General features: G+C 34.1%; 2 protein-coding genes across 3 annotated transcripts in view; both read left to right on the top strand.

Annotated features, from left to right (window-relative positions):
• Positions 1–1,138, top strand: part of LOC137630933 (uncharacterized) — a 9,041-nt gene extending 7,903 nt beyond the window's left edge. The window contains exon 2 of the mRNA XM_068362466.1: positions 275–1,138. Coding sequence (XP_068218567.1) covers positions 275–1,138 — 864 coding nt within the window. The remainder of the gene's footprint in view (positions 1–274) is intronic.
• A 9,914-nt stretch (positions 1,139–11,052) lies between these two features.
• Positions 11,053–20,122, top strand: LOC137631470 (uncharacterized). Of its 2 annotated transcripts, none has more exons than XM_068363236.1 (2): positions 11,053–11,098; positions 19,102–20,122. In XM_068363236.1, the coding sequence occupies exons 1-2, from the start codon at positions 11,081–11,083 to the stop codon at positions 19,954–19,956; spliced, it is 873 nt and encodes a 290-aa protein (XP_068219337.1). In that variant the 5' UTR covers positions 11,053–11,080; the 3' UTR covers positions 19,957–20,122. The 2 variants fall into 2 exon arrangements, with proteins under 2 accessions (XP_068219337.1, XP_068219336.1); XM_068363235.1 differs by lacking the exon at positions 11,053–11,098 and adding an exon at positions 13,964–13,993 and having other exon boundaries at positions 19,102–20,121.
• Positions 20,123–22,303: the final 2,181 nt, after the last annotated feature.

The following is a 22,303-nucleotide window of genomic DNA, read 5'->3' as shown; positions in this document are numbered from 1 at the left end:
GTATGTTTATCTAGATAATACGCTTAATCTAGCAGGTACCTGAGACGAGTGCATACCGAATATACTTTTTTTTCTTTAAGTCAGGTTATTTCACGCAAGGTTTGTAAGAACTGCTTTGATTAATTTCTAACGCAATGTGATTCTGCATAATCAATTCTCCTAAGTAATTAACATATTCATTCCATTTGTTGAAAAACCACTAGCTCCTATTTCACAAACTCCTACATACTTTGCTGATTTTTAATGCTAGTTATTCTTTCGTTTTTCACCTCAGATTTTCCTGTCCCTGCTGGTGGCGGCAGAATGCAGCCAGCATCAGCGTTATGAATTACCTCCTCCGGGGAGTTATGGTGGATCAACTATATTTCTGGACACTTTTCCTGGGGAGGCACATACTCCCTCTATCAGTAAATATAGTAATGATAATACTGACATTCAAAATAACCCAGTTTACAGAGAATCCTTCACATGTAGCCACGGACAGGTCCTCCACGTTGACGGAAGATGCGTCAAGCCTCAAGTCATGCGCCACGTCTACGTTTTCAATGTACCTGAGCAGCATCGCCGCACTGGACCTCCACCTCCTGTCCCCCCGCCAAAGGTTGAGCACAATATCGTGTTTGTGCGTCTTCCAGAAAGGACCGGTGATCAGGATCCTATTGTAGTGCCCCCACCTCAACAGAAGAACATTGTGTATGTCCTGAACAAGGGAACTGCCGAAGGTGGCCGGAAGGTTATCACTGTCCCACCACCTCCCAAGAGCAAGCCTGAAGTCTATTTCGTGAATTATGGGGATGGCCAAAACCCAACTCTCCCCGGGGGCGTTGATCTCCAGACTGCTCTAAAAAACGCTAAACATCAAGGGGTCAGCCCAATCATTGGAGGGGGATCAAAAGGTGGAATTACTTATGGAGGTATTTCTTCTGGTAGTGGTCATGACGTTTCAGTAGGTTCCTCAATAAGTGGAGGCACCGGATATGGAGGCATCATAGATGGAGGCATCATAGATGGAGGCATCATAGATGGAGGAATTATAGATGGAGGAAATGTATATGGAGACAGCACTAACGGGGAAATCTCATATCCTCCTCATATCCTTAACAAGGTTAAGTCATTAATATATACAGAACATATATGATATTATTATTGTTATTTGAAAAATAAATCATCTAAATGCTAACGGTATGTTTCTGTGTCCTTCAGTAATTTTTCAGCCTCCCCATGTATATCTCTGAAAGTCTAATGTTATTGTCTTATGATATTCAGTCGACGGTACTTGTTAAATTACTAAAACCTGTAGATGCGAGGATTAGAAACAGCTTTGATGATTTTTAAATGATTAATTAAGACACACTTCAGGGAAGATACTACGACTAGAATTAACTTTTTTTTATTTGGTCTAGTTTTTTCATAATTGTCAAACTCACCAATCATTCCATCATAACTATATAAGTAGACTTGATTGAATAATGGAGAGGAAATCTAGTAATCTGGTTGGTATATCCTTTTTGTTAATAGTATTCATTTATTGAGGTTGGTGTGTTGCTGACTCCCGTTGTTTGAATTTTATCTATATTTTCGTAGTCAAAATTAGCAGTAAAATTCTTGATTAATTTTTGTCATTACATCCTCTCCCCTGGGTGGTTTGTTATATACATTTGTAATGCTAGATACAGTTGTATCACCTGAGATAGTGATCTTTTTGCTGTTTGACCACTTGCAATACATTCCATAGACTACCCGACAAAACCACCAAGGGCTTTCCCACACACACACACACACACATATATATATATATATATATATATATATATATATATATATATATATATATATATATATATATATATATACATATATATATATATATATATATATATATATATATATATATATGTATATATATATATATATATGTGTGTGTGTGTGTGTCTGTGTCTGTGTGTGTTTCCATATAAAATCATCAAACTAGGGAATATGCAAAAAATAAACAATCTAAGAAATAAACAAAGTAATCAATATAAAAAAAATGTATTCCAAGAGATTTATTATAAGATAATGAAACAAATATAAGAAAATGAGCCACAATTTCCGGTTAAATGAAAATGACACCTGCATACTACGAAAGACAAGTGAACAAGATATTCATAGATGAAAATAAGAAGTTTTACATCAACGAATGTGTAGTACATGCAAGGGAAAATACTGCAGGCGGCTTTGTTGTTACCTTCTCATATGCCTTACACTAATTGATTTACACTGGCTGCCTATTAAAACGAGAATTGAATTTGAAATATGTACAATATCCCATCAAGTTATCTAAGAGAATTTCTACATATTGCGCAGCCAAAAACCGTCTTGACACGAGAATAGCTACAGATAGTTTCAAAATATTAGAACCTACTATCGTTTCCAGAGGCCGTGTAATAGTGTTTTTCCCAAATATCTAACAAACCGGCTTATGAATTTCCATGAAACTATAGCAACGAATGTTTCAAACTTTGGCCTAATTTTTGGTGGTACAATGAATTGACAGATGTGTTTAATCAACCCGTTTACTCTTAGAAAAAAAGAGGAACTTCTTCTCTTCCTTCAGAGCGTTTCCAAGTGGTACTTAATCACGTAACTGTGACGCAGAGGTTCCCCCAACCCTCCTTCGGTGTTTACACCTATGGCTATCCTAGTACTCCCCCACTCCCCCACCCCCCTTCCTTCTTGCCTTCTTTCCTTCATTCCCATTGTTATTAGGCTATCGAGTAAATCTCTGTTAGGAAAGACTGTGTACTGCACTTATAAAATGAGCCGGAAGAGCAATAAAATGTTTTATGGTGGTAGATAATGATTAGATGGTTAACACAAATTATCGAACATAATAGAAGAGGTTTAAAACAGGGATGTGGAATCGCACTGAGAGATATTCTACTCGGACTCCTGCAAATTTTAGATTTGCAACTAAAAAATAAAATAAATTAAAAACATTAGTAGAAATAGAAAACAATTTTTTTCCTTGAGAGAGTTGTATATTTGGAATGATGTTATTGGGTCAAGACTGGAGCAGGATTCAAAAATAATTTCACTGACTTCGCCTCCTACCTCAGAGCCCTTTTAGTACATCCAAGGTAACCATCGGCAGCAGTTGTAGTAGTAGCTCTGATCTATTTCATATAGATTCGACTTTAGTCATGGCAAATGTGTTGCTTTGTCCTCGCCATTGCAAAACTACAATTGCGCTGAAACTCTTCACCATTTACAACAGAGAGAAAGAAAGAAACCGCCTGAAAATTAGTATAAATCGGTAAGAAAAGTATGACTTTAATAAGAACATGATATATTGCAATTTACTACTAGCCATATATATATATATATATATATATATATATATATATATATATATATATATATATATATATATATATATATATATATAGGATTCCAAAATTTATCAAATGGCTGATGTCAATGCCCATATATGAAACATCTTTTAGAAGTCTACCTTCTATGGAATTCAAGCTACTCTCTCTGGTAAAATTGATATGATAAATTATATCAAACAATGCTCTCTGTTATTTTCTTCCTGGCAATTGATGTATCGAGTTAACCTGTGTTGTATGGAAGAATGAGTCCTACGGCTTAACCTAAAGAAATCTATATTTCAATTGCTCTACCAACACTCGCTTGAAGTGCGAAGTGTAGGGTTAGCATGGCTTCTTTCGTCTCCTGTCATAAGTCTCATTCTTGATCTTCAATGTAAGTGAGTGGGTAAGATATAAAACGTTGGTCTTGTGTTTAGGTAAAGTCTAAAGTCACGAATCATATTACCAGGTATGCTTAACTTTTACTGACAAAGAATTTCGTATTGCTTGGGGTAGTTCATATGACAATTATCTATGGAGTTAAACAGGCGTTTAACAATTCGGGGGATGAGAGGTACAGGGGATGAAACGTTATAACCAAGGTCTATAGATATAAGAGGTCTTCTCAGGCAACCTTATTGCGCAGGTAGCCGGATGGTGGGAGTCGGGTCGGTCAGAGTGATGACGTCACTCAGACTTAACCGTGGCTGAGTAACCTGTGGAACTTCCATAAGAAAATAAAGGAACCATGCTTTCTGCTTTGTATTTTTCAATCTTTTCGAAGATTTATATTTTATTCTTTTAGGATAATAAAAGTAAGATTACAAATACATAACTTTATTACACTCAAACAACCAAACAAATATCTGATGATGTAAATAACTGAAATTTGTCGATCAACAGACAGTTTAAATTCATAAAATAAATAATGATATATACACAATATATATTTCAGTTATGTTCTATATCACGTTGCGAGCTTTTTCATTTTATTCTGCGCTTTTCTTGATGAACTAATATTTCTATTTAAAACACGAATTCTAAAAAATGTAGGACATCTAACAAAAAATTTAATCACTTCATATGGTAATGGGATATCATTGCATTTAAAACACTCGCTAATTAAATCAGTCAATTTATCCGTCGCTCCTTTTCCAGGTTTTAGATAATTTTCCCCATGATGACAAAGAAACATTTTTTCCATCGTTTTTAAATGCATCAAAAATTCTTCGCTTGGTTGCATTAGTTTTCCATCTCTTGCACTTATGGCACCAATCCACGTGCCATCTCGCTTCGTCGCTGCAGTTCCAAGGAACTCATATTCAGGAAACTTACGAGCTATATAACCCCCTACGTATTGTAAGCCTCCATCTTCCATCGCTTTCCCTAATGCTTCTTTTTCAGTGTCAAATTCTACATATTCATCATTTTGCAAATCATTAACAAATTCCCCTGGCAAACAAGACAGCATTGCCGATAGACTTAGCTCTTTTTGAATAGAAGTTTCTTCATCTACAAAGGATGCGCTTTGTTCAACAAGAAAACTGGAAAATGAGCCTGACGTCATCATATCACTATTGCAACTTTCAACGTTGCAGTTTGATCCTAACAGTTTGCTGTCTTTTCCTAGAATGTGGGCTCTGACTCGGTGCTTAAATGCGACGGGTGATGGGTGTTGATGGCATGCACCCATCTGTCTTATGCAGCCAAAAAAGTGTTCAAGACCATCTTGATTTAGCCTATAAGTAAGAATATATGATGTATCAAATTTAGCTTTGACCATTTTCAGCAGCTTCATTAGAGAATTGCACGATATAATTAAGCCTTTTTGGAAAGGATAGAGCCTATTGCTTTTAATTACTTTCATTTCTTTAGATACTCGAATCATATCTTGCAACGTTTTATTTTGTAGGTTGATAAAGAAGGAAAAGGTAATTTCCACTCTTCTCCTAAAAACTTATAAGCTTTTGGACTCAAACTGCGTAACGTTAAGGCTTTGCTGATATCATCGTCTTCCCAAGTATTAATATTACTTCCAGTGACAAGACATGCTACTTGTTTGGGTGAAAAGTATTTCTTTAAATTAGCTTTTACTACAGCAGTTGCTGATGCATACATCTCATTGAACTTAACGTACATCGCTGTTTTCTCTTTTTTTCCAGTTTTCCTTTTCTATTTCCCACTTGACCTTATTATCCAACCATTTAGCTTTTTCATTTTCCCATTTAGCCCTTTCAGTAGCAAAATAGCTTTCTTTAACTTCCCACTGCTCTTTTTCACATTTCCACTTTACCTCATATTCTTCCCACTTCCGTTTGATATCATCTCTCTCCTTCTCCAGTTGCTCAATTACACATTGCAAATCTTCAATCGTGGGCACCGATTTGACTTTTTGTACAAAAATCTTCCCTGTTTCGTCTTGCTCTTGACTAAGGATTTCATCTACAAGTCGTTTTTGTCTTCTTTTTTCGGCTCTTACCATCCTGGACGTATCTGATTAAAATCAAAATTGAATTATTAAAAAGATGGACTTGGATAGAGAACAATGCAATTAGAATTTTCTGACGTTATTGAATATGCAAAATCTGAACTAAAATTTATGAATGGTACTTTTTCACAGCGAAATGGAATAAAAGAAAAAATTTTTTTAACTATATATGAGGAAAACAACTCATTCCGCGATTTCCAGATTACTGGTGAATAATAAAGTGGATATACAATAATTATAATCTATGTAAGTTGATTACAGCGTCACTTATATCTTAATGTTTAACCAACAATACACGATACTGGTTTCTTACCTTGTGATGCATGTGAATGTCCAGTTGTAGGTAAATGCATCGTTGGTACAGATCCTTTCTTTATTCTGATGAGAGATCGAGGCACTTGTTGATTCAGCAATTCATACATCAAATTCCTTTCAAATGCACCAGCTTCAAAGTGTTTACTACATATCTGAGCGTTTTCCCCATTAATAAGATCTTCTCGTTTGCAAAGCCGAATCCACGTTTTCCTTGTGATGATGTCCTTAGGGAATTTATGAAAAGTGAGATCCTTACTTTTTCCTCTATATGAGAAGCATCCGAAAACTGCACAATTACTGGGCATTTTGTTATATATAAAACAGCTTTGATCAGCAAGGCGGAAGTGTACACCACGTTTGCTTGTAAACAACTGCCCGGTCAAAGGGTGATCGACCTTTGGTATGCTTGGGTGAATCTAGTCTATGACCTTGGAGGCACCTATAGGTACTGCCTACGTCACAGTCTGTACCTGCGCAGAAGACTCATATTTTTGGTCGGGGTTGAGAAGACCTCCTTAATCTATAGACCTTGGTTATAACAACGTCACTGAGGGACGTCATCACTTTTGCAAATGTGTGGGTGGCTAAGACTGGCTTTAGCCTCATTTTCTTAAGTAAAAAAGTTAATGAAACGTAATTGGCAATGCACAGTATTTCCCAAAATTAGGCCATTGTATGAAGCGCTCCCTGCTTTGATATCATGGAAATCCATCAGTTATTTTAGGAGTTATTTTAAAAAAACACTATTACACGGCCTCTGGAAACGTTACTATCGTTTCCAGAGGCCGTGTAATAGTGTTTTTCCCAAATATCTAACAAACCGGCTTATGAATTTCCATGAAACTATAGCAATGAATGTTTCAAACATTGGCCTAATTTTTGGTGGTATAATGAATTGACAGATGTGCTTAATCAACCCGTTTACTCTTAGAAAAAAAGAGGAACTTCTTCCCTTCCTTCAGAGCGTTTCGAAGAAGTGGTACTTAATCACGTAACTGTGTCGCAGAGGTTCCCCCAACTCTCCTTCGGTGTTTACACCTTTGGCTGTCCTAGTACTCACCCCCCTTCCTTCTTGCCTTCTTTCCTTCATTCCCATTGTTATTAGGCTACTGAGTAAATCTCTGTTAGGAAAGACTGTGTACTGCACATATAAAATGAGCCGGAAGAGCAATAAAATGTTTTATGGTGGTAGATAATGATTAGATGGTTAACACAAATTATCAAACATAATAGAAGATGTTTAAAACAGGAGTATGGAATCGCACTGAGAGATATTCTACTCGGACTCCCACAAATTTTAGATTTGCGACTAAAAACTAAAATAAAATAAAAAAATAGAATAAAAACATTAGTAGAAATAGAAAACATTTTTTTTCCTTGAGAGAGTTGTATATTTGGAATGATGTTATTGGGTCAAGACTGGAGCAGGATTCAGAAATAATTTCACTGACTTCGCCTCCTACCTCAGAGCCCTTTTAGTACATCCAAGGTAATCATCGGCAGCAGTTTAGTAGTAGCTCTGATCTATTTCATATAGATTCGACTTTAGTCATGGCAAATATGTTGCTTTGTCCTCGCCATTGAAAAACTACAATTGCACTGAAACTCTTCACCATTTACAACAGAGAGAAAGAAAGAAACCGCCTGAAAATTAGTATAAATCGGTAATAAAAGTATGACTTTAATAAGTATATGACATATTGCAATATACTGCTAGCCATATATATATATATATATATATATATATATATATATATATATATATATATATATATATATATATATATATATAGGATTTCAAAATTTATCAAATGGCTGATGTCAATGCCCTTATATGAAACATCTTTTAGAAGTCTATCTTCTAAGGAATTCAAGCTACTCTCTCTGGTGAAATTGATATGATAAATTATATCAAACAATGCTCTCTGTCATTTTCTTCCTGGCAATTGATGTATCGAGTAACCTGTGTTGTATGGAAGAATGAGTCCTACGGCTTAACCTAAAGAAAACTATATTTCTATTGCTTTACCAACACTCGCTTAAAGTGCGAAGTGTAGGGTTAGCATGGCTTCTTCCGTCTCCTGTCATAAGTCTCATTCTTGATCTTCAATGTAAGTGAGTGGGTAAGATATAAAACGTTGGTCTTGTGTTTAGGTAAAGTCTAAAGTCACGAATCACATTACCAGGTATGCTGAAATTTTACTGACAAAAAATTTCGTATTGCTTGGGGTAGGTCATATGACAATTATCTATGGAGTTAAACAGGCGTTTAACAATTCGGGGGATGGGAGGTACAGGGGATGAAACGTTATAAAAACGTCACTGAGCGACGTTATCACTTTTGCGAATGTGTGGGTGGCTAAGACTGGCTTTAGCCACATTTTCTTAAGTAAAAAGGTTAATGAAACGTAATTGGCAATGCACAGTATTTCTCAAAATTAGGCCATTGTATGAAGCGCTCCCTGTTTTGATTTCATGGAAATCCATCAGTTATTTTAGGAGTTATTTAAAAAAAAAAAAAAAAACACTATTACACGTCCTCTGGAAACATTAGTAGATGTACAGTATGTCTACTGTATGCTCTAGATCCTTTAAATATGGGGCCCCGAGATTATACTCGTACAATAAGCTCCTACTAGACATCTCAATGATTGAAGACATTAAGGCTTTCAAGCGGAAACTAAAGACTTTCTTGTACTGTGAGTTCTTTGACAGTGACGATTTAACAGTAAATGAGCAATACGTGATATGAAATGATGAATACTCTGAACGAACAAGATAAAACGACTATGGAGGTCCCCTAGGGAGTAGAGTTCCCCTGCTGTATAGAACCGGAAAAACAGCTGTCAAACTATAGTAAAACGACATACAAAAAGTCTCTAGTTAAAGACTAATTACAAAATTACGAGATATAGATTTTTCGCGTTTTCTGCCTTATTCGTCGTGGTATCATGGAATAACTATTAGCTCATTTGATTGTTCACTCATTATGAATAATAATAATAATAATAATAATAATAATAATAATAATAATAATAATAATAATAATAATAATAATAATAATTAAAAAACACCATGGTTTCTAACAATATAGGTTATAAAAAAAAATTGTGAAAGCTTCTGTGTTTTTTAAATATATAACGTATATAACTACAGATTTTTAATGCCCATTAATAATGTATTAATAAATTAATATATTGATAATGATGATAATCTCAAATGAACATTTTCTTTTTCAGAAGCATATAGTAATGCGGTCATAAAACTCTTCGTACGTTTATTTTATATATATTTTTTCCTTTTTTGAAATCATCACTTCTCCAATTTATTAAATAATATTATCCATACAAATAGGAAGATTATTAGTTTAATCGCTTTATATGGTAATTTTGTATATCCTGCTTCAAAATGGCATAAAAAATTTCTGTCTCAAAATAAAAAAAAAACAGATGCATTAATATACATATATATATATGTATATATATATATATATATATATATATATATATATTTATATACATACATTATATATATATATATATATATATATATATATATATGATATATATATATATATATATATATATATATATATATATATATATATTTATATATATATATATATATATATATATATATATATATATATATATAGTCATATATGTATATAAATATATATATATATATATATATATATATATATATATATATATATATATATATTTATATATGTATATATATGTATATATATATGTATGTATATACGTATGTGTGTACGTGTATATATATATATAGATAGATAGATAGATAGATACTCCTTATCAACGTCGTATTCTTCGTCTGTACTTCTTTCAACTTGAATAATATTAAAATTCAAAATACATTATTACATCAGAACGCATTGCATATTTTACATATGTATCGGGAAAAAATGTAATGGCTGTTTTATGAAATGATATTGAGGCTAACAATAGTATTATCATTTTTACAAATTCTCACTTGGTTACTTAGCCGTTGATTTGTATAATTGTTTGAATCTAATTCAATTTTTACCAACCAGATAATTACACAGAGGCACACACACGAGTACACACACATACATAAACAAGCTATAATGAATGTTGATATATCAAGGTTTTCATGATTACAGATTTTGATGTAAAATGCTGTAAGCTGAATGTTATACATGTAAGCGAGATAGAAGACACCCCTTCGCGAGGATGAATGGAAGACAAGGCATTTACAGGTGAGCACACATTAATCATGAATATAATAGAATATGAATACACCGACCATGTAAATACTTATTTGTGATGAATGTGTAAAGTGATATCTATTTCGAAAATACGATGTCACTTGCAAGAGATTCTAAAGTTCTTTGATATCTTTTCAGTCTACTGACTTTCATTCTTCGTTAGTGCCTTTTCCTACTAACCAGACTGTAGTGATTTTCTGCATTATTCATGATATTCTTGTAAAATTAAATGCTATAAATCATTCTCACCTAACCATTCAAGTACATAGATAAAATATGAGGGTTGAAAAGGAAAATATTGATGATATCAAGAACGACGTTTTGAAATCTTCAAGTTAGATGTGAAATTTGATGAATAAGAAAATTTTTTGAAGAGAATAAATTATATGACTTGAAAATCTAATAAATCACAAAGGGTTTATATAGACCTAGGATAAAGTTGGATAAAAATCAAAGAAAAAATTTGAAAGTCTTCAAATAGAAAACAGGAAAAAATTTACCAACTTGTAAGGCGGTAACACATTCACTTAATTACTTTACTTTAAGAGCTGCTCTTCCGGAAAAAAAGGACACCCCAAAACTAGGGTATAAGTGAAAGGAGGTTTTGCATCTATGTATAAATACAGATCCTGTGGCACTGTTGTCATACATCACGTCTTCCTCTCAAACATGAAGCTCATTGCATTGGTGAGTGCCTTGGGTCTGTGTTTCTCGTCTGAAAGAAAAACACGCGACTTTAGCTTTTGGAACAAAGCCTTTTGTGACTGGAGAGGCTATTTTGAATCTTCCTCAGAGGATATCACAGGAAAAAGGATGGACCTCCGAGGCTCCTAGACTCAAGAGACATGGGCTTCGATCCTTGTGTTTAATGACCTTTCATAAATTGTAGAGTCAAGGGACAGGACAGTGCCCTTTAGATTAACTATATTGTTAAAAAACCGTAATTTTTATCGGAAATTCTTCGTAAAATTCTACTGTTCTCATCCGTATTTCAGTTAAATATTGACAGATGCTTACCGTTATTATCATGCAAATTTTTTACAGTATATATATATATATATATATATATATATATATATATATATATATATATATACATATATATATATGTGTGTGTGTGTGTGTAAATAGATATATGTATTTATATATGATCAACGACCAAGCCTCCTCTCTACCCAAGCTAGAAATAGGGCCAAGACATGGCTGTTGATGGGACTCAGCAGGTAGACTTATAGGCTCCTCCAAACACCTCCATCCTTATCTCACAAGGATGATGAGGTTGCAGACGCTACTAGAAACTATAGAGCTTGAGTGGGACTCGAACCCTACAAGTCAGAGGACGTTACCAATAGGCTACCGAATAGGGTATTCCGTCTGGATATTAGACTGCCACGATATCCAAGGATATTCCTGCACTTGTATTCATACATTCACGATCCTATAAACATTAATTTTAATTGCTACGTAGGACAACTGACTTATGAAATACATTTTATTACCTCTAAGTGTTTATAGTTTAAATAGGAGATATTTATATTAATGTTGTTTCTTCGTCTTAAAAATTTGATTTTTCCTTGTTTCCTTTCCTCTCTGGGATATTTTCCCTGTTGGAGCCCCTGGGCTTATAACATTGTGCTTTTCCATCTAGGGTTGTAGCATAGAAATTAATAATAATAATAATAATAATAATAATAATAATAATAATAATAATAATAATAATAATAATAATAATTCTGTGACAAAAATATACGGATTCCAGATGTGTTCGTGCGTCCGATAGAATTGTGCATTTCTAACTCAGTGAATATTATGATGGAAATTTATAAAAGACTTATTTCGAAGATACCTAACAGACATATGTTTTAGAGGTCTGGTGTTTTCTTGTTATAACAACCCAAGGTTTATTGCCGAATTTAGATGTAACAAAACCATATGTTGTTAAAGGAAAATACACGTAAACAGAGTACTATGATTGAATACGGAAATAATGATGATATCTATAACTGCGTTACGAAATCTGAAAATTAAATGTGAAATTTCACGAATAAGAAAAAATATTGAAGGCGATAAATAATATGACTAGAAATTCTGATAAATCACCAATACGTTTTTTGGAGGTCTTAAATAAAGCTTCATAAATAAACAAAGGAAAATTGTGAGCGTTTTAGATAAAAGATAAAAAGAGAAATAATAGACGAATTTCTAAAGAAGCTCGAAAGGCCAGTCGCCTTACATGCGAAATATAATAACCTTGCAACACATTCGACATAAAATGGTTAGAAGTAATTTTACCTTCCCTTACGACCTGTAATAGCGGCTCCTTCTAGCCACGTTATCGCCTATTGCGAGGAAATGTAAAATTACTTTACGAATGCATAAATGACAATAAATGTCGGAAATGAGAGTCCCTTTACCCCTGGCCACACCACGCTAAGTCCTCGGCCTCCGCCCCAACTCTCGCCGGCCGCTAGTCCGGAGGGCCGCCCGCCCAGGCACCTCCGGTACCAACCCGGGATATTCATTATTAATCATTTCTCAAGGAAACTCAGCTTATATCAGTAGTCCTCTTTTTTCAGAAAGACACAAAGGGTCGGGTCAAGTGTTTTAACAACTGAAATTTCAATAAATGTCGGAAGTGAGAGACATTGAACGATTTCCAGACGATTGTTGATCATTCCTCGGGAAACTCAACTTTATCAGTGATCCTCTTTTATTAGAAAGACACTTAAAGGGTCAAGTGTTTTAACAACTGATATTTCATACCCTTTGACACCTTACCACCGTTACAGGAAAAGATACCTAGCTGGCATAAGGCTGGCATTTCTCTAAACGAATGACCTACGCTGTTATAGAGAATCGTAATTTTAATCGTAAATTCTTCGTAAAAATATACTGTTCTCGGCCGTATTTTAGTAAAATACAGAAATTCGTGATATCTACCGAACTTTGTTATTATCTTTTACGGTTTAGTGGCCGTAATATCACTCTTTTACATCAACATATCCGTTTTTAAAACGGTAAATACCTGGCAACATTTATTCCAGGATTTTTACCGTTTTCTTACGGTAATTTTTCAACAGTGTAGCCTTAAGAGGGTTGCCGCTTACAGTGAGCCTTACTAGCCTTGTGTAGAATGTACAGTTTTTTAGTAATCAACCATTTTCTGTATCAACCTTCCTCTTTTCCCTCTTGGCTCTTCTAATTTTGCTGTTCAAGTAATTTTATATGAAATTAGTGTACTTGTCCTGTTTTTTAAACAAAATTATTCTGAAGATCTTTATTATAAAAATGATCTAAGTAATAATAATAATGATAATTACAATAAGAGCAATAATAATAGTAACCATAACTATAACAATAATAAAAACAAGCTCCAGAACAATAATGAATGGATCCACATAAGAGAGAGAAGAAAGAGAAGAGGTGTTACTCAGTGTGGGGTGAACTAGGAAAAAAAAGGACACTTCATAAGTAGGATAGAAGTGGAAGGGAATTCCACACCTATATATATATAAATGTAGATGTTGTCACATCATTATCAGTCATTGTGTCTTCATCTTCACCATGAAGCTTACTACGACGGTGAGTGCCTTGTGTCTTGTGTCTGTGAGTCCTGTCTGTTTTAGTCCCTCAGTCTTTCAAAAGACAGCACATAACGCGACTCTTGGTCTTGGAGCAAATCCTTTAGTGACTGGAGAGGCTATTTCAAATCTTCCTCACAGGATGAAGACAGGACCTCGAAACTCCTTAACTCAAGGGACTTGGACTAGACTCAGGTCTTTGATCCCTGTGTTTAGGGAGAATATAATCCGACTGGATATTGGACTGTTACTATATCTATTATTTTCATCATTCAAATAACCCACAATGTGTGAAAATAATAAATTTATTAGGCTTTCGAAGAGACCATCTACCCTCGTCTTCAGAAGACAATTGGTCTGTTTTCTGAAGAGGAAAGGAGATGGTCCCTTAGCAAGCTCAATAAATTTAATTTTTCATACATTGTGTGTTATTTTATTTTTCATAAATACACGGAAAATTATATATTTTAGTGTATTCATTATTATTATTATTATTATTATTATTATTATTATTATTATTATTATTATTATTATATGCTCAGCTACAAGCCTAGTTAGAAAGGCAGGATGCTATAAGCCCAAAGGGCCCCAGCAGGTAACATAGCCCAATGAGGAAAGAAAATAAGGAAATAAACAAAACTATAAGAAAAGTAATGAACAATGAAAATAAAATATTATAAGAACAGTAACATAATTGAAATAAATATTTCATATATGAACTATAAACATTTAAAAAAAAAGCAAAAGGACGAAAAATAAGATAGAATCGTGTGTCAGCAGGATATTGCTAGACTGAATGTATTCATACATTTAAGACCCTGTGAAAAGTAAAGGCGCCCTGGCACACGAGTTTCATACATGCAATAACCCGCAATGTATTCAAAGGTTTAAATTCCACTCATGAATGGCAGGAGCAATGGACTGTGACATTGCCCTATCGAGCAGGACAATGCCCTAGAGACTGACCATATATACATATGATCAGCGCCTAAGCCTCCTCTCCACCCAAGCTAGCACCAAGGTGGGACAAGCAATTGCTGCTAATGACACAGCAGATAGACCTATAGGCTTCCCCAAACACCCCATCCTTAGCTCACAAGGATGGTGAGGTTGTAGCGACCAAAGAAACTAACGATTTTGAGTAGGACTCGAACCTCAATCTGGCGTTCACCAGTCAGAGACGTTACCACATCGGCCACCACAACCCTGTTATGATTAAAGTCTTCGTGCGTCGTGCGGGGTAAGGGGAAGGGGATGGGTGGCCTTTGAGAAGATTTTGAAATGTTAAAAAATTTAGCCTTTATGAATACTCATCAATGTTCATGCCATGTAGTTGTGCGAACCAAGCGTGAGCACAATGGAAGCTCAGTGCGAATACTGCCGATGTTGAGTGCCAAAGCGAATCGATAAATGATTCAACAAATATCTCAATACTTACCTTTGCCCCAATGTTTGTCAGCACATTGCGTAGACAGTGCGTAACTTACGCGTATGCTGTGCGTGAAAAAGACGTGGATAATATTTTATTGTGCGTACCTCATTAATGGTACGTCTCTTTCAACTATGTATCGTGCTACATCGTGCAAATTGCAGGGACATAAATCACCCAGGCTTGCAACTGAATCATAAAATACTATTTATTAACTTTAACTCTGCGACAGAAATATACGGATTCCAGATATATTGGTATATCCGATAGAATTATGCCTTTCTAACTTAGTGACGATTATGATGGCCTTCAATATAGGACTTATTTTTAGGAAATACGAATTGACATATGTTTTACAGGTTTGTTGCTTTCTTGTTATGACAAGACAAGCTTTATAGCTTTATTCAGATATCAAACCATGAGCTTTTTTGTTGTTAATAGATAATACATTTATATTAATTAAGTAGTACTTTTACGACGAGTTAACCAAGTTCAATCCGCAATGAAGTAATTGTCTAACCATTGTCAATCACGTTATATTGCAAAATAATAATTACCATTGTCATTATTATTATTATTATTATTATTATTATTATTATTGTTGTGTTTATTATTATAATTATTATTATTATTATTATTAGTAGTAGTAGTAGTAGTAGTAGTACTATTATTATTATTATTATCATCATTATTATTAATATTATTATTAATATCATTATTTTTTATTATCATTATTATTATTATTATTACTATTATTATTATTATTATTATTATTAGATATCTACAAACAAACACACACGCACACACACACACACACACATATATATATATATATATATATATGCGTGTGTGTATGTATATATATGTATATATAAATATATATATACATATATATATATACTATATATATAATATATATATATATATATATATATATATATATATATATATACATATATACATATATATAAGAAATCCTTAAAGTCTCTTCACAATTAAAATATGTATATATATATATATATATATATATACACATATATATATGCATATATATATACATATATACATATACATACATACATATATATATATATATATATATATATATATATATATATATATATAGCAAATGAAAATATGTACAGAAATTATTACCAAAAAAAGTAAATATGGCAATTTTTTGCCTCATTTAACACTCCTCCGTATGGGCACCATTAGTTGCATGAGCACATCAAAACGGGCAGGCACCTCGACTATCTGGTCTCAGTAAGTCACAAAAAGAGTGTTCGCAGAAACAACATCATCAATGGTAACGATGGCATCAGTGTTCTTTAACTTGAGATGAGTGATGTCCCATATATTTGTACAGATACACATTATTTTTAACATAATCACATAGAAAGAAGTCCCGGGGAGTGACATCTGGCGTACGAGTTTAGAAATGTTTGATTTAGGAACACACGAGCATGCAGTCCTATCATTGTAGTGCCCCATCTTGCTGGAAAATGATGGTTGGTTGAGGGACATCTAGTTTGGTGCCATATAGAATATTCATTCAAAAATGGACGAAGTATTCAATTACATATGTTCCCACACCACATTAGAATTATATGGGTGAAGCTCCCCAGTTCAGGATTTTCTGAGTACCAGATTCTCACAGTATTCAGTTTCTCTGAAAGGGTGCCTTGTCACTAAAAAAGAATCGGTTGTTAAATGTTTCATCCTCAGACATTCATTCCACCATCTTAATTACAAACTCTTAACATCTTAGTTTACCATTTGGGCTCCAGTATCTGTATGAGTTGCGCTTTGTAAGCATACAGTCATAGAATCTTGTGTAGGACTTTGTGCACTGTTGAACGTGGTAGCTGTAATAGTGTGGCAGCAATACAGATGGTCTTTATAGGAGAATGGCCAAAGATTTATCTTACGCAATCGATATTTTCGTCAGGAGTTCTTGGTCGTCCACTCCTCCTTCTAACCAACAATTTCATTCTCTTCATAAATTTATTGTGCCATAAATGAATTGGCGGATGTGACAGAGGATCTCTTCCATACATAGTTCTGTCCTGTCACAGTGTCTGAGTATCAGAGTTTGTTTCAATAAACTATGATACATATGTGTTAAAATTTCAATAGATAGTTAGTGAGTTAATTAATTAGTTAGTTAGTTAGTTAGATAGTCAGTTAGTTAGTTAGTTAGTTATTGAAAATAATCATTTTTTTATACAGATGCAAATATACATTTCATTTTTTATTTTTTACTTCGGTAAATCAAATGGGGGGTAAAGATCCTAAATCAACTAATGATTGTCCATCATGATATTTAACTTTTCATTGCCACTAATGAACTCTAAATGAAGACCTAACCTAAGATCAAACAAAAATTACATCAACATATGAAAAAAAAAAATATTTACAGTGTTTACAGTTATGCAGAGTTATACTGAGTAATAAGTTGGGTTACACTGAATATATATCTACATAGTTCACGTTCAAAGGAATTCATTTGTGAATAACCACGTACATACGCACGTACGTTTTTACGTGCTTCTGATCACAATAGATTTTTCTTAGGAAAGAAGGCAACGCTAGATAGGGAGACTTGGCAACAGCGCCAAGACTTCCGTCACTAATCATTTTGCACCGGTGGATTTGTGTCCCCCACACCTTTTTCAGTGAATGAAGGAGCAACGATTGAATTAATCAATCAATCAATCAATCAACGAATGATTCATTTTCCACAGGAAATTTATTATATTGTACAATAGGACAGGGAGAAACCCACAACATGAAGTGGCTGCCATCATCGAACACTTTCATTTTCCCTTGCCTTATATGGCTGTCTATCTAGTCAATCGTATTTTTTGGTTTTCTATCAATTTCAATATGCAATTTTTTTTATTCTTAAAGTATCTTATAACTGTAAATAAAATGACTATGAAACTAAGGTATTAAAGAAAAATATAATAAGAAATAGTTCATCCGTCCTATTCTTTGTTTACATTTGTTCAGTCCTTTTCGTGCAATTAGCAAAGGGGAGCCATGTGAACCACATACCAAAATCTAGACAGAACTAGGCTCCTTCCAACAGGCACTTTATTCCTCTTGGAGCAAGAGCCTGTGCTATCCTAAACACAGCTTAAACTAACCAGCCAACCATTTGTCTGTTCATTTAAATGACAACTCTAAAGATGGAAGGTCTGTGCATAAGGAGAAAACCCATAGAAAATATATGCATAAGGAAAAAACTGTTCATAGGATGTAATTGTTTTAATTTCAGTCACTCTTAACACCTTCAAAGTCAAGAACAATACTTTTAAAAAAATACATCTGCTAAGAATCTACTTTATTTCGAATAAGGACTAACTAACATGATTTAGTATTTTTTTTTTTTTTTTTTTTGGTATGTTTATCTAGATAATACGCTTAATCTAGCAGGTACCTGAGACGAGTGTATACCGAATATACTTTTTTTTTTTAAGTCAGGTTATTTCACGCAAGGTTTGTAAGAACTGCTTCGATTAATTTCTAACGCAATGTTATTCTGCGTAATCCATTCTCCTAAGTAATTAACATATTCATTCCATTTGTTGATAAACCACTAGCTCCTATTTCACAAACTCCTACATACTTTGACTAATTTTTAATGCTGGTTATTCTTTCATTTCTGACCTCAGATTTTCCTGTCCCTGCTGGTGGCGGCAGAATGCAGCCAGCATCAGCGTTATGAATTACCTCCTCCGGGGAGTTATGGTGGATCAACTATATTTTTGGACACCTTTCCGGGGGAGGCACATACTCCCTCTTTCAGTAAATATAGTAATGATAATACTGACATTCAAAATAACCCAGTTTACAGAGAATCCTTCACATGTAGCCATGGACAGGTCCTCCACGTTGACGGAAGATGCGTCACGCCTCAAGTCATGCGCCACGTCTACGTTTACAATGTACCTGAGCAGCATCGCCACACTGGACCTCCACCTCCTGTCCCCCCGCCAAAGGTTGAGCACAATATCGTGTTTGTGCGTCTTCCAGAAAGGACCGGTGATCAGGATCCTATTGTAGTGCCCCCACCTCAACAGAAGAACATTGTGTATGTCCTGAACAAGGGAACTGCCGAAGGTGGCCAGAAGGTTATCACTGTCCCACCACCTCCCAAGAGCAAGCCTGAAGTCTATTTCGTAAATTATGGGGATGGCCAAAACCCAACTCTCCCCGGGGGCGTTGATCTCCAGACTGCTCTAAAAAACGCTAAACATCAAGGGGTCAGCCCAGTCATTGGAGGGGGATCAAAAGGTGGAATTACTTATGGAGGTATTTCTTCTGGTAGTGGTCATGACGTTTCAGTAGGTTCCTCAATAAGTGGAGGCACCGGATATGGAGGCATCATAGATGGAGGCATCATAGATGGAGGCATCATAGATGGAGGCATCATAGATGGAGGAATTATAGATGAAGGAAATGTATATGGAGACAGCACTAACGGGGAAATCTCATATCCTCCTCCTCAACTCTACGTTTCTCCTTAAACAAGAAGGATTGGTCAGAAAAGAGATATTTAATTCATTAATTAATGTCAAGAATTAGATAGAGATTCTTACTTATGGTTATAAGAGTGTTATTCTTAACAAGGTTAAGTCATTAATATATACAGAACATATATGATATTATTATTGTTATTTGAAAAATAAATCAGCTAAATGCTAACGGTATGTTTCTGTGTCCTTCAGTAATGTTTCAGCCTCCCCATGTATATTTCTGAAAGTCTAATGTTGTTGTCTATTGATATCCAGTCGACGGCACTTGTTTAATTACTAAAACCTGTAGATGCAAGGATTAGAAAAAGCTCTGATGATTTATAAATGATTAATTAAGAAACACTTCAGGGAAGATACTACGACTAGAATTAACTCTTTTTATTTGGTCTAGTTTTTTTTATAATTGTCAAACTCACCAATCATTCCATCATAACTATATGTAGACTTGATTGAATAATGGAGAGGAAATCTAGTAATCTGGTTGGTATATCCTTTTTGTTTATAGTATTCATTTATTGAGGTTGTTGTGTTGCTGACTCCCGTTGTTTAAATTTTATCTATATCTTCGTAGTCAAAATTAGCAATAAAATTCTTGATTAATTTTTTTCATTACATCCTCTCCCCTGGGTGGTTTGCTAGATACATTTGTAATGCTAGATACAGTTGTATCACCTGAGATAGTGATCTTTTTGCTGTTTGGCCACTTGCAATACATTCCATAGACTACCCGACAAAACCACCTAGGGCTTTCCCACACACACACACACACACACACATCATATATATATATATATATATATATATATATATATATATATATATATATATATATATATATATATATTAATGACAAATCGCTGGAACGTGCGATGTCTCAAGATGACAGCAGGTCGGGAGGAAAAAGGAAACGAAGATTGGACAAGCGCTTTTGTGTTATTATTACACCTCTTCACGGTCTTGTGGTTTAAAAATACAATTAGAATACAAAGAAACCTCTGTGATGACGTAAAACAGAAAGAATGAGCAAATTACAAATTACTTAAAAGTTAGTTGTAAAAATGTTTACAAGAAATTCATCCAGTTTGTACATACCTGAACTGGGGTTAAGCAGATCTTTGAAATTTTTCTTAATTGAAACTGTTTCAATGATATTTCTTTTAACAAAATCTTTGCAAAATATAAGTTCTTTAGCAGCTTTCCAATTAATAGCGTGGTTGCACACATTCATGTGCTGAAAAAGACTGCTGGCAATGTTTCCCGTTCTTACATTATATTTATGCTATTTTAATCGAGTTTCTAGTGCTTTGTCACTTTGACCATTATATCGTTTATTACACTGATTGCATGGAAATTCGTATATACATCCGTTAATCTGTTTTGGGGAATTTTGTTTATCAATATATTCTTGGGTGTGTTGTTTCTAAAAATTACATTAATTCCAAAAGGTTTTAAAATTCCAGGTAGAGGTACAAACTGTTTGAAAAAAGGTAAAACAAGGAGGTTATTCACATTAAAATCATCGTTGTTAACAAAGCCATAAAAAGTTTTCTTTGCCTTTTGACAGGCTTTGTTTATGAAATGTGATGGGTACTTTAAAATAGATGCTATTTCATGAATTTTCCCAAGCTCAGCTTCAAGGAGATCAGGGCAACTTACCCGCAGTGCCCGTAAAAACATGCATAAAAAAACCATCATTTTGGTTGATGGGTGATGATTAGAATAAAAATGTATGTACGAATTAACATTCGTAAGTTTTCTATATACAGTAAATTTAAAAGACTTTTCTTGTCTAAATACTAGAACATCTAAAAAGGGAAGCTTGTTATCGAATTCTATCTCCGATGAAAACTCAATAGATGGTACCAGAGTGTTTAAAGCTGTTAGAAAAGCTTTTTCATCCTTATCAATGGGCCAAGCACAAAAAATATCATCAACATATCTGACCCAGAAGATACCTGTAGGTAGAATCCTAGGTAGGTACTTGGTCTCAAAAAATTCCATGTAAATATTGCTTAACAAAGGAGAGAGAGGATACCAGTTCAGGTATGTACAAACTGGATGAATTTCTTGTAAACAACATTTTTAAACAACTAACTTTTAGATAATTTGTAATTTGCTCATTCTTTCTGTTTTACGTCATCACAGAGGTTTCTTTGTATTCTAATTGTATTTTTAAACCATGAGACCGTGAAGAAGTGTAATAATAACACGAAAACGCTTGTCCAATCATCGTTTCCTTTTTCCTCCCGGCCTGCTGTCATATATATATATATATATATATATATATATATATATGTGTGTGTGTGTGTGTGTGTGTGTGTGTCTGTGTGTGTTCTCA

This window comes from Palaemon carinicauda, chromosome 39 (genome assembly GCF_036898095.1).
Source record: "Palaemon carinicauda isolate YSFRI2023 chromosome 39, ASM3689809v2, whole genome shotgun sequence".
Classification (NCBI taxonomy): domain Eukaryota; kingdom Metazoa; phylum Arthropoda; class Malacostraca; order Decapoda; family Palaemonidae; genus Palaemon; species Palaemon carinicauda.
This window is presented reverse-complemented; position numbering and strand designations above follow the sequence as displayed.